This window comes from Ranitomeya variabilis, chromosome 3, assembly GCF_051348905.1.
Source record: "Ranitomeya variabilis isolate aRanVar5 chromosome 3, aRanVar5.hap1, whole genome shotgun sequence".
Taxonomy (NCBI): Eukaryota; Metazoa; Chordata; class Amphibia; order Anura; family Dendrobatidae; genus Ranitomeya; species Ranitomeya variabilis.
Genome location: NC_135234.1, coordinates 787,219,003 through 787,235,502, shown reverse-complemented (window position 1 = coordinate 787,235,502; position 16,500 = coordinate 787,219,003). Strand labels below are relative to the sequence as shown.

Below are 16,500 nucleotides of genomic sequence, written 5' to 3'. Positions count from 1 at the left end.
ATGAGGCGAACCCTAAATTCTCATTAAGGCCCTGTGGGGTCACTGTTCCCAACCTATAGATCCACTTGCTCTCCAATTGGGCCAGGGTCCTGCCTACGTCACCACCCCGTATATTGATGTTGATCTGATCAATGCACTTAATTTTCAGGCCTCTCGCTTGTCCCTCATGATACCTTTTGAAATGCCTGGGTAAGGTCTTCAATGTCGTTTCATCCTCCACCGTTCTTGCTTTGCTGATATCTCTGGCGTGCTCCCTTGTTCTAACTTTAAGTTCCCTGGTGGTTAGTCCAACATAGAACTTACCACAGGGGCACTGAGCCTGATAGATGACTCCCCGCGAGCTACAGTTCAAATTTTTTCTAATATCGTATATTTTTGATCCGTCAAAATTACAAAAATTAGTCGCTCTAATAAGGTTGAGACATCCCTTGCATAGTCCACATGGGAAGAAACCCTTACGTTCCCCCCCCACAGGCCTTGAAGGTCCTGAATTTGGGGCTTCATAATGACTCTTGACCAGGGCATCTTTAAGGTTAGGTGAACGTCTAGCCACAAAGGATGGAGTGGGGGGTAATGCCCGTTTCAAAACAGGATCTACCATTAACACCTCCCAGTGTTTCCGGATAATGTTTGTTAGGCCCTACCATTAACAATTATACGTCGAGATAAATCTCACCTGATTCTCCTCTTCCTTCCTACTTCCTTTTGTATTCTTGTACAACAGATCATTCCGGGTAGACCTCTTAGCTCTCATATATCCTCTTTTTATGCATCGAGAGCTATATCCTCTTGCTGTAAATCTCCGAGCTAGGTCCGTAGCTTGATGTTCAAATGATCTGTCCTCTGAACATATCCTCCTGAGACGTAGGAATTGTCCTATAGGGATTCCCCTGATTGTTGATTTAAGGTGAGACGAGTCTGCTTGGTCAAGAGTCATTATGAAGCCCCAAATTCAGGACCTTCAAGGCCTGTGGGGGGGGGGGGAACGTAAGGGTTTCTTCCCATGTGGACTATGCAAGGGATGTCTCAACCTTATTAGAGCGACTAATTTTTGTAATTTTGACGGATCAAAAATATACGATATTAGAAAAAATTTGAACTGTAGCTCGCGGGGAGTCATCTATCAGGCTCAGTGCCCCTGTGGTAAGTTCTATGTTGGACTAACCACCAGGGAACTTAAAGTTAGAACAAGGGAGCACGCCAGAGATATCAGCAAAGCAAGAACGGTGGAGGATGAAACGACATTGAAGACCTTACCCAGGCATTTCAAAAGGTATCATGAGGGACAAGCGAGAGGCCTGAAAATTAAGTGCATTGATCAGATCAACATCAATATACGGGGTGGTGACGTAGGCAGGACCCTGGCCCAATTGGAGAGCAAGTGGATCTATAGGTTGGGAACAATGACCCCACAGGGCCTTAATGAGAATTTAGGGTTCGCCTCATTTTTGTAGTCTGTTCAAATTTAAATTTAAATTCTTATAAAAAAAACATCCTTTTATAAAGATGTAATATTTCTGGAGAGACATTCTTTTATGGGATAGGGTATGGTTTTTTTGGTGTTTTAATATTCTTAATAATTAAATGTTATGTTTCTAAAGATTTTAACATGTGTTTTATTGATTTATAGGAACATGTGATCTCTGTCTGTTATCTTTTTTATCTTACCTGTGGAAGGAGGTATAGGAATGATACCATCCATTACCCTCTGGATATGGGGAGCTGGATAAGGGTGGAAGAATTGGAAGCGGACATTGGGTCACGTTTAGGAACTGAATACCTTGAAGGAACTGTATTTTATTAAACAGTGTTTCCATATACTCTCCAAGGGGATTCTATGTATATGTCTTGTCCGCTAATTTCGCTCTGTGTCATTATGTTGCTCTCAATGATATCCATTGGGGTCTAGTAGATGGTTTGACTAAGAGGGATAGGGGATTGCTAAGGAAGTGGGGGATTATTGGGATCTTACTTGTATTATAATAATTAATAGACTGTATATGAGGACCTTGAAAGTATGCACTTTAAATAGAAGTTGTTTTAATCGTACAGTTTTTTATATACCTATGGACCCATTGTATGGGTCGGATAAAAATGGGAAGGGGGATTTTTTGATTGATAGTTAGGATATTGGTAGAATTATGATGTCACTTAATAGTGAATTAGTTTTATATGGGGACTTATTATGGGTTCCTAATTATGTATTTAAATTTAGGCACTTTATTAATATATTATATATATTTTTGCTGGCACTTGTCACTTTATATATTTCACGGATATTATGTAATTATTATATAATTTTTGGCAATAAATCACTTTTTAAATAATGTTACATACGATACGGTTTTTAATTGAAGAATATATTAGAGCACTGTAGTATTTCAGTATAACGGCACTTTTATTCGCACTGGCACATGGCACTTTCTGCACGGTCATTGAATTAACTTTATATGGAAGTTATAAAACGCCCCTCTCAATACGGCATTCCCCTCCCCGGTTCTTATTCTATTCCTTACAGGTTAAATAGTTCTAAGGCAGTGCGCATGCGCCTCTCTCCGTCCTATTCACTGCTGATCGCGCTCTATACTGGACCGCTTGCGTTCCAGCAAGCGTTCCATTGAGCGCAGGTCCGGAAGTGACCTTGTTTAGGATGTAGACACAGAGGACGCATGCGCCGACTAGTGCCGAACGCTATCTAACAATACGTGCGGTCACATGTTTCAGGCGCCCTGGCTGATTGGTGCTTATGCACAATAAAAACTCTGCACTTCCCTGCCCCAGACACGCCCCCGGAAGAAGCCAATTGCGAAACGCGCGTTGGGGTGAGGTGGGACGCTGGGCCAAGTCACAGGTAGATATGGCGGTTGCTCTTGTACACTTTATGTATTGATGTTAATATATGTATACTTATGCAATATAAAATGGTGTGTACCTGACTTATATTTTGGTGCTACCGTCTGTCTTACATTGTAAAAAGTGCTGTTTAGCATGTCCCCACTTCATGTTTAGGTGCTTGTGCACTATGGTATTGGATATAATTCCCACTAATAAAGCCTTATTTTAGTAGTATCTTGGATCTCTTCATGTTTTTCGGCTACCTTAAAGGATAGACTGTTAGGTTAAAGTCACAAGGGTGCAGAGCAGGCAGAGCCGCAAGAGTGCGAAGCATAAGCAAACAGAGGACATAAGGAAAGACAACAGGGAAAGAAGCCACAGACAAGGAGACAAAGGTAGGACAAAGTTCAGACAAGGTAATGGAACAAGACAAGGTATAAGAACAAAGACTCAGGGACCAGGATATTCTGCCTCCTGGAGGGCAGACAGACAGGTACAAGGCAAAGCAATGACACAGACACTGAGACAGGATATACAGCCTCCTGGAGGGCAGACCAACAAGAATAAGGCAAAGCTAAGAGTAGAGCCTCCAGAGAAGGAGGAACACAGAGCAAGGCCTGGCAGCTCAGAAGCAAAACACTAACTGAGTAAAAACATTGCACAGGCCCAGTCCACAGGGTGGGGCTGTCCTAAATACTGGAGGCCTCTTGGTAATTGGTCAGGAACAGATTAGACAGGTGCATCCTGATTCCATAAGAACCAGAGAGTTCTGGCGCCGCCCCCCTATGCACACAGCCAGGAAGCATGCAGAGAGCAGAGGCACAGAATATGGAGCTGGCAACAGACAGAACACAACATGACATGGAGCAGAGTGTAAGATGGTGTGTGAGGAATGGGAGGCCATGTAGTGATGCCAGCAAAGTTGTTACACCTTCCCCCAGTTCACAACCATAACCCATGACATCTGTACTATCCTTCCTCCATCTCACCACCATGATCTAGCACAGCTGTGCTCACCTTCGCCCAGCTTAAAACCATGACACAGGACAGCTGTTCTTGCCTGCATCAGTTTACCACCATGACCTAAAATAGCAGAGCTTGCATAATCCCAGCTGACGACTAGTGTTGAGCATTCCGAAACTGCAAATATCGGGTATCGGCCGATATTTGCTGTATCGGAATTCCGATACCGAGTTCCGATATTTTTGCGATATCGGAAATCGGAATCAGAAGTGTACGGTGCGTATGGTTCCCAGGGTCTGGAGGAGAGGAGACTCTCCTTCAGGCCCTGGGATCCATATTCATGTAAAAAAAAAATAATAAAAATAAAAAATATTGATATACTCACCCCTCCGGCGGACCCTGGACCTTAGCGATGCCTCCGTTCCTAAGAATGTAGGGAGTTAAGGACCTTCGATGACGTTGCAGCTTGTGATTGGTCGCGTGAGCGGTCACGCGACCAATCACAAGCCACGATGTCATCGAAGGTCCTTCACTCCCTGCATTCTTAGGAACGGAGGCAGACGCTTGGACCGGTGAGAGCCGTCGCCGTCGGAGGGGTGAGTATATCAATATTTTTTATTTTTATTCTTTATTTTATACATGAATATGGATCCCAAGGCCTGAAGGAGAGTTTCCTCTCCTTCAGACCCTGGGAACCATTCCGATATTTTGTGTCCCATTGATATGCATTGGTATCGGGTATCGGTATCGGCGATATCCGATATTTTTTGGATATCGTCCGATCCAATCCGATACCGATACCTTTGCATATCGGAAGGTATCGCTCAACACTACTGACGACCCAAATCCACAACTGTGCTTGCATGCCCTCACCACTATGACCCAGGACAACTGTGCTCGCCTGCCCCCTGATCACCACCATGACCAAGGACAGATGTGCTTGTGCAGCGCCCCAGAGTCCTGGTCGTTGCAGTAATGTCGCTCTGCCACTAAGGGGAGTGATGTTACGTCTGATTGCACTAAAGGAGTTTCTCTGACCAGGTAACACTCACACTACACTTCACACTCCGGCCACCAGGGGGGGTGGTTCTATCTAATAGGCCACTCCTCACACTCTGGTAAAACTTGGGGTTGGACAGGAAGACAGAGAGAGAAGTAACTGGGAAGAGCTAGTGAGAGGACCTGTCAGGGATGGGATCCTGGCAGACTCCTAAGAGCAGAACTAACCAGTGAACAACGGGAATACAGTAAAGAGGAATTAGGACCAGAAGGAGTCGTGCTGTTAGACCGAGGCAACATCCTTCTGAGGCGCAAACAGTCGGTGGCCGGAACGCCGAGCAAGTAAGAGACTCTAAGTACTACTGCAAACCACGGCAGGGCAGCCAATTATAGGTTGGCTGTCTCACACAAATCACCTAAGCAGACAACGGAGGCAGCTGTGGGAGAGGGGCGACTCTAGGGTCCCGGAAGAACTCCAGGCCTACCCCGTCATACGGGTGCGTCCTACCATATCACCTGGGGGACGGAGAGAACGAACATCAGAGACAGGCAGAATCAGTTGTGAGGACTATCCCGGGAGCTCAGCAGGGAAGAACTACAACACCCAGCGCTAGAAGGTAGACACTGATTCCCACCTGCAAAGGGAACTCCTGATGTGCCTTTGGACCGGCCGGTCTCTGACAGCCCTGTTGACAGCACTCTGGACCGAGGACTCTAAAACCTTCAGTAAAGAGGTAAAGAGACTGCAACCTGGTGTCCTCGTTATTTACTACGACCTACACTGCACCGCAACATTACCATCGCATCTATCATTGTGCGCCCCTCAGCAGGGTCACGGACCGGGTCTAGCCACCGTGACCACCCCAGAGCAGAGACTCAGAGGCCCGGTACCGGGTACCCCTCAGCCCTGCGGCAGTGGGGGCGCTACAATTTGGCGTCACGAACAGGATCTTCTTAAGCCTGAAGAATCAGGTCATGTGTGCCTTGGAACTGTGATTTATTGTGCTTGGACTGTGTATTGCCATTTACCACCAAAATTTGCCATTGCCGCGCACGGAGGGAGGAGCCACAGCTTCGTGGGCGGAACCGGCCAAAAGAAGCGCGGAACGGAAAGCGCGGTAAGGCGCCAATCCCGGAAGAGGAACTCTGACCTCCAGCAGGTTAGTGGGAGGAAGGGACAGCCATGTCCGAGTCGGGAGGAGAGGAGGTGGCGGCCGCAGACGCAGGGGCAGCTCCGGTTCCGCAGCGGGCGAAGCCGCGGCCCTAATACCACCACCGGTTGCCGCAGAACCCGCTGTTCCCCTCAGCCACTCGGACACTGCCGCTAACACAAAAGCCATAATGCCCTTCTCTATGCCGTACCTGCCCGGAGCGGCCTGGCTCCCACGATACTCTGGGGAGTCGCATACATTCACTGACTTTAAGGAAGGGCTCTGCAGTCTGCTCGAATTCTATCCCCTGACAGAGCCTCAGAAGGTTCATATGATAACCGGCCAACTCTTTGGGGCGGCTCTGAGAGAATTGAAGTCCTGGCCCGCCGAGGATAAGGGAACTGCACAGCAGATTTTTGCAAAGCTTAAAGCCACCTTCGATACTCGCACTGCTACAGAAATTAAACTGACTTTCTATGGATGCAAACAGAGACTGCAGGATAGCTTACGGGACTATGCCCTTAATCTCCAGGAGGCGATGCGGGCCATTAAGCAGAGTGACCCCGGCAGCATGCAGGATGAGGATAAACTCCTGAAGGAGCAGTTCATTGAGGGGCTCCTGTGCAGTCACCAGCGGGGCCAATTGCACTTCCTGGCCATGCAAAATCCAGACTTGACTTTTGCGCAATTCAAAGATAAAGCTATCCAGGCATTGCAGGAGCGACAGCCCAGCCGCGCAATACCACCCAGGCGCCCCGCTCTCACATACCACCAGGAGGTGGTACCGGATACCCCAGTTGCCGGGGAGGCCGACGCCCAGAGCTTCGAGGACGACTCCCCTGCAGGACTGCGTCTTCAGATGCAGGAGCTGACCAAGAGCGTTGCTGCCCTAGCCCGGACGGTGCAGTCCCTACAGGAGGCCCCCAAGGAAAAGATCCAGCTGGCCTCCAGACCAGAAGATGTCCCCTGGACGCGACAGAAGAGGACCCCACCGACCAGAGGCCGGGACAGCGATCGCTTCCATCAGGACGGACGACCCATCTGCCGCCGCTGTCACCAGGTGGGCCACCTTGCAAGGTACTGTCCTTTAAACGAGCAACCCCTGGGGCAAAGGGCCAACCCCCAGGAGTAGGACGGTCAGGCCCGCAGCATTGGAGAACCAAGTATATTGGAGGACGACCAGTTCTCCCTGTAGTGGTTGATGGAATCCCCTTGAACGCTTTGCTGGACACCGGTTCTCAGGTGACGACTATACCTTACGTGCTTTATAAACGGTATTGGGAGAACACTGATATTACTCGTGGCCCTGACGATGATTTCACCATAATAGCCAGTAATGGTCAGCCGTTGCCACAAGTGGGGTATAAGGAGGTCACCATCAAGGTGGGGCGGGTGGAATTGAAAGCCCAAGGGATTGTGATTGTTGATATTGATCGTCGAGAATGTAATCCCATGATGACTCTTGGTACTAATGTTATAGAAAATTGTCTTGCAGAAGTTATTGTTTTGTTGCAAAAGGTGGCAGAAACCGCTGGCCACAGTGAGCAATGTGCCCTGCAGAAGGAAATCAGAGCTCTGATACAGAGACAGCAGGTAGAGCTGACTGGTGGTGAGATTGGTCGTGTCACTGTGAGTGATTCAAACCCCATCGCGATACCCCCCAGGAGTGAAATGTTAATATGGTGTCGGGCAGCCATAGGCCTCAGGGGAAAGGACTACCAGGCCTTGGTAGAACCCGTATATTCAGACAATAGGCCTACTATTCTGACAGCCCGGGGGGTGGTCGACGTTCGCCAGGGGAGAGTGCCCGTATGCGTCCTCAATTGTGGGGAGGAAGAGGTTCACCTCACCAAGTATGCCAAGCTCGCCAAATTGTTCACTGTTAATAATAATGTGATACAGACAGCTGAACCCTTGGTCCCGTCAAACGTGGCGGAGGACAACGGTTCTGCAGAGCACTCGAAAGACAGGTGTCGGGAATTGCATGTGGGCACTGACTCTACCCCATCCCATCAAAAACAGGGGGCCTACAGGGTGGTACACGAGTACGAGCAGGTATTCAGCAAACACCCCTTAGATTTTGGGCAGGTGAAAGGGATCCAACATCATATCCCCACAGGAGATCACCGACCCATAAAAGAGAGATATCGCCCTGTACCCCCAGCTCATTACCAGTGTGCCAAGGACATGTTGCGGGAAATGAAGGAGGCTGGGGTGGTGAGAGACAGCTGTAGCCCCTGGGCAGCTCCGTTAGTCCTTGTTAAAAAGAAAGATGGTACAATGAGGATGTGTGTTGATTACAGGCAGTTGAATCGCATTACACATAAGGACGCATACCCACTGCCCAGGATAGAGGAGTCTCTGGCTGCCTTAAAATCTGCTAACTACTTCTCTACCTTAGATCTCACCAGTGGGTACTGGCAGGTTCCTGTAGCGGAGGCGGACAAAGAGAAGACGGCCTTCACGACGCCAATGGGTCTCTGCGAATTCAATTACATGCCATTCGGATTGTGCAATGCTCCCGGGACGTTCCAGAGGATGATGGAGTGCTGCCTGGGGCACATGAACTTCGAAACCGTGCTGCTGTATTTGGATGATGTCATTGTCTTCTCTAAGACCTACGAAGACCATCTGAAGCACCTGGCCGAGGTGTTTGAAGCCCTGTCCAACTTTGGCTTAAAGGTGAAACCGTCCAAGTGTCATCTGCTGAAACCTAAAGTGCAATACCTGGGCCATGTGGTGAGCGCTGAAGGAGTGGCCCCAGACCCCGACAAGGTCACGGTGATCAAGGACTGGCAAAAGCCCAGTGACCTTCACGAAGTCCGGCAGTTCCTCGGGCTGGTAGGCTATTACCGGAGGTTCATTAAGGACTTCACCAGGAAGGCCGCACCCTTGCAAAACTTGTTAGTAGGCCAACCAAAAAAAAAACCAAGGGGAAGAACACCCCCTTTGATTGGAACGAGCAGCTGGAGGGATCCTTCACTTGTTTGAAGTCGGCACTGACGGGAGAAGAGGTACTGGCTTACCCCGAATACGACCAACCGTTTGTGCTGTACACAGATGCCAGCAATGTGGGATTAGGAGCCGTGCTGTCCCAGGTCCAGAAAGGCAAAGAAAGGGTGATCGCTTACGCCAGCAGGAAACTCCGTCCCACGGAAAGGAACCCTGACAACTACAGTTCCTTTAAGCTGGAATTCCTTGCCATCGTCTGGGCAGTGACAGAGAGGTTCAAACACTACCTGGCCTCTGCGAAATTCACCGTCTTCACGGATAACAATCCGCTAACGCATCTGGATACTGCCAAACTCGGGGCCTTGGAACAGCGGTGGATGGCCCGGTTGTCCAACTACGATTTCACCATCAAGTACCGGGCAGGACACAAGAATGCCAATGCTGATGCCTTGTCCCGAATGCCCAATTTGCCAGAAACGGGAGAAGACCCGGAGGCACTTGAAGAGGTGGAGCTGCCTGCATTCCATCGCCCCAAAGCCACTCAGAACTCTCATCATGTGAAGAACAGGCACAGGAACCAACCGGGTGCCACGCTGAATCCCCTGCCCCATCATGGGTGGGCGGAGACCCAGGATGGTGACCCCACGGTCCGTCGGGTGAAAGAGCTCTTGACGCAGGCAGGGTTGCATCCCGGCCCAGATGATCCACAGGAAACCCAACAGCTGTGGAAGGGGAGAAGCAAACTGTTTATCCATGATGGAAAGCTGTGCAGGAGGAGCATCGACCTACGTACTCATGAATTGGTGTGGCAGATAGTGGTGCCAAGGCGAGATGCGCCCATGGTTCTGGGAGCCTACCATGATGGAGCCGGACACTTCGGATGGAGGAAGCTAGAGAGGCTACTCCGAGGGAGGTTCTATTGGATTGGCATGAAGAGAGCCATTGAGAAGTGGTGCCAGGAGTGCGGTCCATGTAGCCTACGCAGGAAGGACCGTGGCAGCCAACGGGCTCCCCTGCAGCCTATCATCACCAAACGGCCGCTCGAACTGGTCGCGCTGGATCATGTGAAGTTGACACCTAGCCGGTCAGGCTATATCTACGCTCTTACCATCGTAGATCACTACTCCAGATTTTTGGTGGTTATACCTGTCAAGGATCTAACAGCCAGGACTGCCGCCAAGGCCTTCCAGCAGTACTTTTGTAGGCCCCATGGCTACCCGGAGAAGGTACTGACCGATCAGGGACCAGCATTCGAAGACGAAGTGTTCCAAGAGTTCTGCCAACTGTACGGGTGTAAGAAGATCCGAACCACGCCGTACCATCCTCAAACCAATGGGATGTGCGAAAAGATGAACCAGGTGGTGATCGACTTATTGAAGACCTTGCCCGTAGAGGAACGGAACCTGTGGCCGACGAAGTTGCCTGATTTGGTGGATATCTACAATCACATCCCAGTAAATTCCACCAACTGTACTCCAGCGTACCTAATGAGGGGAAGGCCTAGCCAGTTACCCGTTGATCTGGATATGGGGGTCCTAGTCCCCGAAGATACCTCACCGGATGCGGATTGGGATGCAGAAAGGCAGCGAAGGTACCGCAAAGTACAGGAGTGCGTGGAAAGAAGTCTCGCTCAGGCTAGGCAAAAACAAGAAAGGGACTACAACCAGCACGCTCCTGCGATTCCCCTATCACCTGGTGAGCAAGTACTTAAACGAAAGAGGAGACTACACAAGCTCGAAGACCAATGGGAAGCGGAACCATATACCATCCTGCCATCCGATTTCGACAACACGAAGGTCTGTCTCATCAGCAAGGACAGAGGGGAGACCTCGACAGCGGTATCCAGGGATCACCTTAAGGTCTGCCCCGATAAGTTGAGAGAGAGGGACACGGTCCCAGGAATCTCCCCGCCGGTGGAAAAGGAGATGATCCATACCGTCCTTGGTGACTTTCCCCAGTCCTGGACTCAGATAAATCAGGCCATCGTGGTACCTGTTCTAACGTTTCAACAGCCGGACCCACCAGAAGCAATGGTGGTACCAGATCATCCGGCCCCGCAACCTCAACAAGCCCTACCTGAAGATGCCATGCCAACCGTTGAACCGGCAAATCCTCCCTCTGCTATCGGTGAATCTGCTGTACCCACTGTTGATAGCAGCAGCTCTGAGAGCCCCAACCTGCCAGTGCTACCCAGACTCACTAGAAGTGTAGCTAGAAGACAGTGCACTACACCAGTGGTAGCAAGCATAGCGGGCCCTGTTAGGCCAATAGCAACCCCTGCGCTGCGAAGGTCCACACGCAGCACTCAGAACCAAACTCCCCTCCGTTACAAAACTTGGAGGTATTAGCGAGGGCTGCTATTTAGTTTAAAATGGTTGTGTGCATATCTTTTGTTACAGGTTTTAAAATGGACAATAGAGTAATGGACGGTGAATTGCTCAAAAACTTTCAAAAGGGGGACCCCTTTGTTTACCCGGGGTCCCCGCTGTTTCAACCATTGAACTGAGAGTCATAAACTGTGCATGACCTAACTTTTGCAACGTTCAAGAGTCCTCACCTCCCATAAAGGGAAGCACTGTTATGTTTAATTGTTTATGCTATTTCAAAATTGTGTGTGTTTTCTGTTAAACATGTATTGTTGTTCTTGTTTTCCCAGTCCGGGAGTACTGGATTTAACCGGGGGGGAGTGCAGCGCCCCAGAGTCCTGGTCGTTGCAGTAATGTCGCTCTGCCACTAAGGGGAGTGATGTTACGTCTGATTGCACTAAAGGAGTTTCTCTGACCAGGTAACACTCACACTACACTTCACACTCCGGCCACCAGGGGGGGTGGTTCTATCTAGTAGGCCACTCCTCACACTCTGGTAAAACTGGGGGTTGGACAGGAAGACAGAGAGAGAAGTAACTGGGAAGAGCTAGTGAGAGGACCTGTCAGGGATGGGATCCTGGCAGACTCCTAAGAGCAGAACTAACCAGTGAACAACGGGAATACAGTAAAGAGGAATTAGGACCAGAAGGAGTCGTGCTGTTAGACCGAGGCAACATCCTTCTGAGGCGCAAACAGTCGGTGGCCGGAACGCCGAGCAAGTAAGAGACTCTAAGTACTACTGCAAACCACGGCAGGGCAGCCAATTATAGGTTGGCTGTCTCACACAAATCACCTAAGCAGACAACGGAGGCAGCTGTGGGAGAGGGGCGACTCTAGGGTCCCGGAAGAACTCCAGGCCTACCCCGTCATACGGGTGCGTCCTACCATATCACCTGGGGGACGGAGAGAACGAACATCAGAGACAGGCAGAATCAGTTGTGAGGACTATCCCGGGAGCTCAGCAGGGAAGAACTACAACACCCAGTGCTAGAAGGTAGACACTGATTCCCACCTGCAAAGGGAACTCCTGATGTGCCTTTGGACCGGCCGGTCTCTGACAGCCCTGTTGACAGCACTCTGGACCGAGGACTCTAAAACCTTCAGTAAAGAGGTAAAGAGACTGCAACCTGGTGTCCTCGTTATTTACTACGACCTACACTGCACCGCAACATTACCATCGCATCTATCATTGTGCACCCCTCAGCAGGGTCACGGACCGGGTCTAGCCACCGTGACCACCCCAGAGCAGAGACTCAGAGGCCCGGTACCGGGTACCCCTCGGCCCTGCGGCAGTGGGGGCGCTACACTTGCCTACCCCCAGCTCACCACAATGACATAGAATATCAGTGCTGGCCTGTCTCCAGCTCACCACCATGACCCAGGACAACTTTGATTCCCTGACCTAGCTGACCAAAATGACTCAGGACAGCTGTGCTTGCCTGCCACCATCTCACGACCTTGACCAAAGACAACTATGTTCACCTGTCCCCAGGTCACCACCATGACACAGAACAGCTGTACTTTCCTGCCGTCTGCTCACCTCTATGACCCAGGAAAGCTGTGTTCACTTATCTCATCACTATGCTCCAGGACACCTGTGTTCACCCACACCCAGCTCACCATGGTTTAGAATAGCCGTGATCACCTGTGCCTACCTTATCACCATGATCCAGGAAAACTGCTTGTCTACACCAAGCTCACTACCATGACCTAGAATAGCAGTGCTTACCTGATCTCAGCTCACCACCATGATCCAGGACCACAATGATCCAGGCTTACCACCATGATCTAGATTAACTGTGCACTCCACCCCCAGCTTCCCATCATGACCCAGGACAGCTGTGCTCACCTACCCCCAGCTCACCATGATGACCTAGAATAGCAGTCTTTGCCTGATTCCAGCTCACCACCATGACCTAGGACAGGTAAGCTTGCTTTCCCGCAGCTTAACTCCAGGATTACGTCCTAAGCTTTCCACTATTACCATGCAGAGTTGTGTTAAACTGTTCCTGGATCAACACCATGACTGAGTCAGAACTACTGTATCCACCCGTCAGCCTGAAGCTCACCATTGCGTTCACCTGACGCCTGCTCACCTCAATGGGTCAGGACGGCTGCGCTCGCATTTCCCCTGCTCACCACAATGGCTCAGGACAGTTGCACTCTCCTGTACCTAGCTCACCACAATTACTCAGGACAGCTGCGCTCACCTGTCCCCAGCTCACCAAAATGGCTCAGGACAGCTGCGCTCACTTGTCCCCAGCTCACCACAATGGATCAGGAAAGCTGCATTCGCCTGTCCCCAGCTCACCTCAATGGCTCAGGACAGCTGTGCTCACCTGTCCCCAGCTCACCACAATGGCTCAGGACAGCTGTGCTCGCTTATCCCCAGGTCAACACAATGGCTCAGGACAGCTGTTCTTGCTTGTCTCCAGCTCCCCACAATGGCTCAGGACAGCTGCACTCGCTTGTCTCCAGCTCACCACAATGGCTCAGGACAGCTGCACTCGCTTGTCCCCAGCTCACCACAATGGCTCAGGACAGCTGCACTTACCTGTCCCCAGCTCACCACAATGGCTCGGGACAGCTGCGCTCGCCTGTCCCCTGCTCACCACAATGGCTCAGTGCAGTAAGGTTCGCCAGCCCCCAGCTCACCACAAAGGCTCAGGACAGCTGCGCTCGCTTGTCCCCAGCTCACCACAATGGCTAAGGACTGCAGTGCTCGCCTGTCCCCAGCTCACCACAATGGCTCAGGACAGCTGCGCTCGCCTGTCCCCAGCTCACCACAATGGCTCAGGACAGCTGCGCTCGCCTGTCCCCAGCTCACCACAATGGCTCAGCTGCGCTTGCCTGTCTTCACTCCAAATCATCACAGTGAACCTTGACAACCATGAGCACTCATCCACCCCCCAGCTTACCACCATGATCCAGTAGAGGTGTGCCAGGCTCCTAGAAGTTTCTCACCATGATCTGGGACATGCAAACCTTTGTGATTGCCCAGGCCCAAAACATTCTGCTGTTGCCCAGATTATGCCCACCCCTTGCTGTCATATAATTGCTGACATTCTCTTTCTCCATCAGGCAACTTCACTGGACTCTGCTTTCATCCGAAAAGATCCATTTGGTGTTGTTCTTGTCATGGCTCCATGGAACTACCCCATAAACCTGTCTCTCATTCCTCTTGTTGGGGCAATTGCAGCAGGTGAGTCCTCATGTGTAGAGAGTAGTCATCTCCATGACTCGCCCAAGTATCACTATGCTCGGTGTACTCGGCGAGCACTGAGTATTTCCGGGATTATTCAGCGGAGCTCGGGTCTCCTCCCTGCAATTCTGGCACTCTTTAGAGCACCAATGACAGTGCAGGGATTGTCAGCCATGTACTGTAATGCCGCAGCCATCTTTATTGTGGTATTACAGTGATTGGCTGGCAGCACAGTATCATCAGGTCTATAAGAGACCTGGCGCCGCCCTGCTCACCGTATTCTGCTCCGGACTTAGCGAGTGTAGGGAGAGCTGCTGCTGAAATAGGGTCAGAATCGCCCTTTTAAGAGTCAGTGTAGGTCTGCAACTGTTCAGTCCACAACTCCGAGAAACCAACAGTCCTTTTTAGGGCTAATTCGGGGGTCCCGAGATTTCAGCTCTAGGTAGGCAGGGGAGTCTATGTGCACATATCCACATCAGTGCAAGGCCTGCAGGCACTGTATGTGCGTACATAGCTCTCACTGCATCCCTCCCAAAGCTCCGTAACTGCTGCTGCTGCTGCTGCTTATTTACTATAGACCTAGCTGCAGTTTTCATTTTTTTTTTTTCATTTTTAAATTCACCAAAAAGCAAAAAAAAAATTAATACAGTCTGTTATGTCAGGCTGAGGCCTGGTGTTTCTGTGTTTGAAAAACCGTATTTTCGCAGGCATACGTACACTGTGTGCAGAATTATTAGGCAAGTTGTATTTTAGAGGATTATTTTTATTATTGATCAACAACTATGTTCTCAATCAACCCAAAAGACTCATAAATATCAAAGCTTAATATTTTTGGAAGTTGGAGTGGGTTTTTTAGATTTGGCTATCTTAGGAGGATATCTGTTTGTGCAGGTAACTATTACTGTGCAGAATTATTAGACAACTTAATAAAAACCAAATATATTCCCATCTCACTTGTTTATATTCACCAGGTAAACCAATATAACTGCACAAAATTTAGAAATAAACATTTCTGACATGCAAAAACAAAACCCCCAAAAATGAGTGCCCAATATAGTCACCTTTCTTTATGATGATACTCAGCAGCCTCCATCCATAGATTCTGTCAGCTGCTTGATCTGACGACCAACATTGTGTGCAGCAGCCACCACAGCCTCCCAGACACTGCTCCGAGAGGTGGACTGTTTTCCCTCCCTGTAGATCTCACATTTTATGAGGGACCACAGGTTCTCCATGGGGTTCAGATGAGGTGAACAAGGGGGCCATGTCATTATTTTTTCTTCTTTGAGACCTTTACTGGCCAGCCACGCTTTGGAGTAGTTGAAGGCATCTGATGGAGCATTGTCCTGCATGAAAATCATGTTTTTCTTGAACGATACCGACTTCTTCTTCCTGTACCACTGCTTGAAGTCGTCTTCCAGAAAAAGGCAGTAGGTCTGGGAGTTGAGCTTCACTCCATCCTTAACCCGAAAAGGTCCCACAAGTTCATCTTTGATACCAGCCCATACCAGTCCCCCACCTCCACCTTGCTGGCGTCTGAGTCTCTGCCCTTTACTGATCTAGCCTCTGGCCCATCCATCTGGCCCATCAAGAATCACTCTCATTTCATCAGTCCATAAAACCTTTGAAAAGTCAGTCTTAAGATATTTGTTGGCCCAGTTTCGACATTTTATCTTATGTTCCTTGCTCAAAGGTGGTCGTTATTCAGCCTTCCTTACCTTGGCCATGTCCCTGAGTATCGCACACCTTGTGCTTTTTGTTACTCCAGTAACGTTGCAGCTCTGAAATATGGCAAAACTGGTGGCAAATGGCATCTTGGCAGCTTCACGCTTGATTTTCCTCAATTCATGGACAGTTATTTTGCGACTTTATTGCCCAACATGCTTCTTGCGACCCTGTTGGCTATTCGCCATGAAACGCTTGATTGTTCGGTGATCACGCTTCAAAAGTTTGGCAATTTCAAGACTGCTGCCTCCCTCTGCAAGACATCTCACAATTTTGGACTTTTCAGAGCCCGTCAAATCTCTCTTCT

The 16,500-nt window shown here is 49.8% G+C and overlaps 1 protein-coding gene across 3 annotated transcripts in view; it reads left to right on the top strand.

Annotated features, from left to right (window-relative positions):
* LOC143817529 (aldehyde dehydrogenase family 3 member B1-like) overlaps positions 1 to 16,500 on the top strand; it is a 333,041-nt gene that overhangs the window by 73,822 nt on the left and 242,719 nt on the right. For all 3 annotated transcript variants that reach the window (XM_077299016.1, XM_077299017.1, XM_077299018.1), the window contains exon 4: positions 14,348 to 14,468. In XM_077299016.1, coding sequence (XP_077155131.1) covers positions 14,348 to 14,468 — 121 coding nt within the window. The remainder of the gene's footprint in view (positions 1 to 14,347; positions 14,469 to 16,500) is intronic.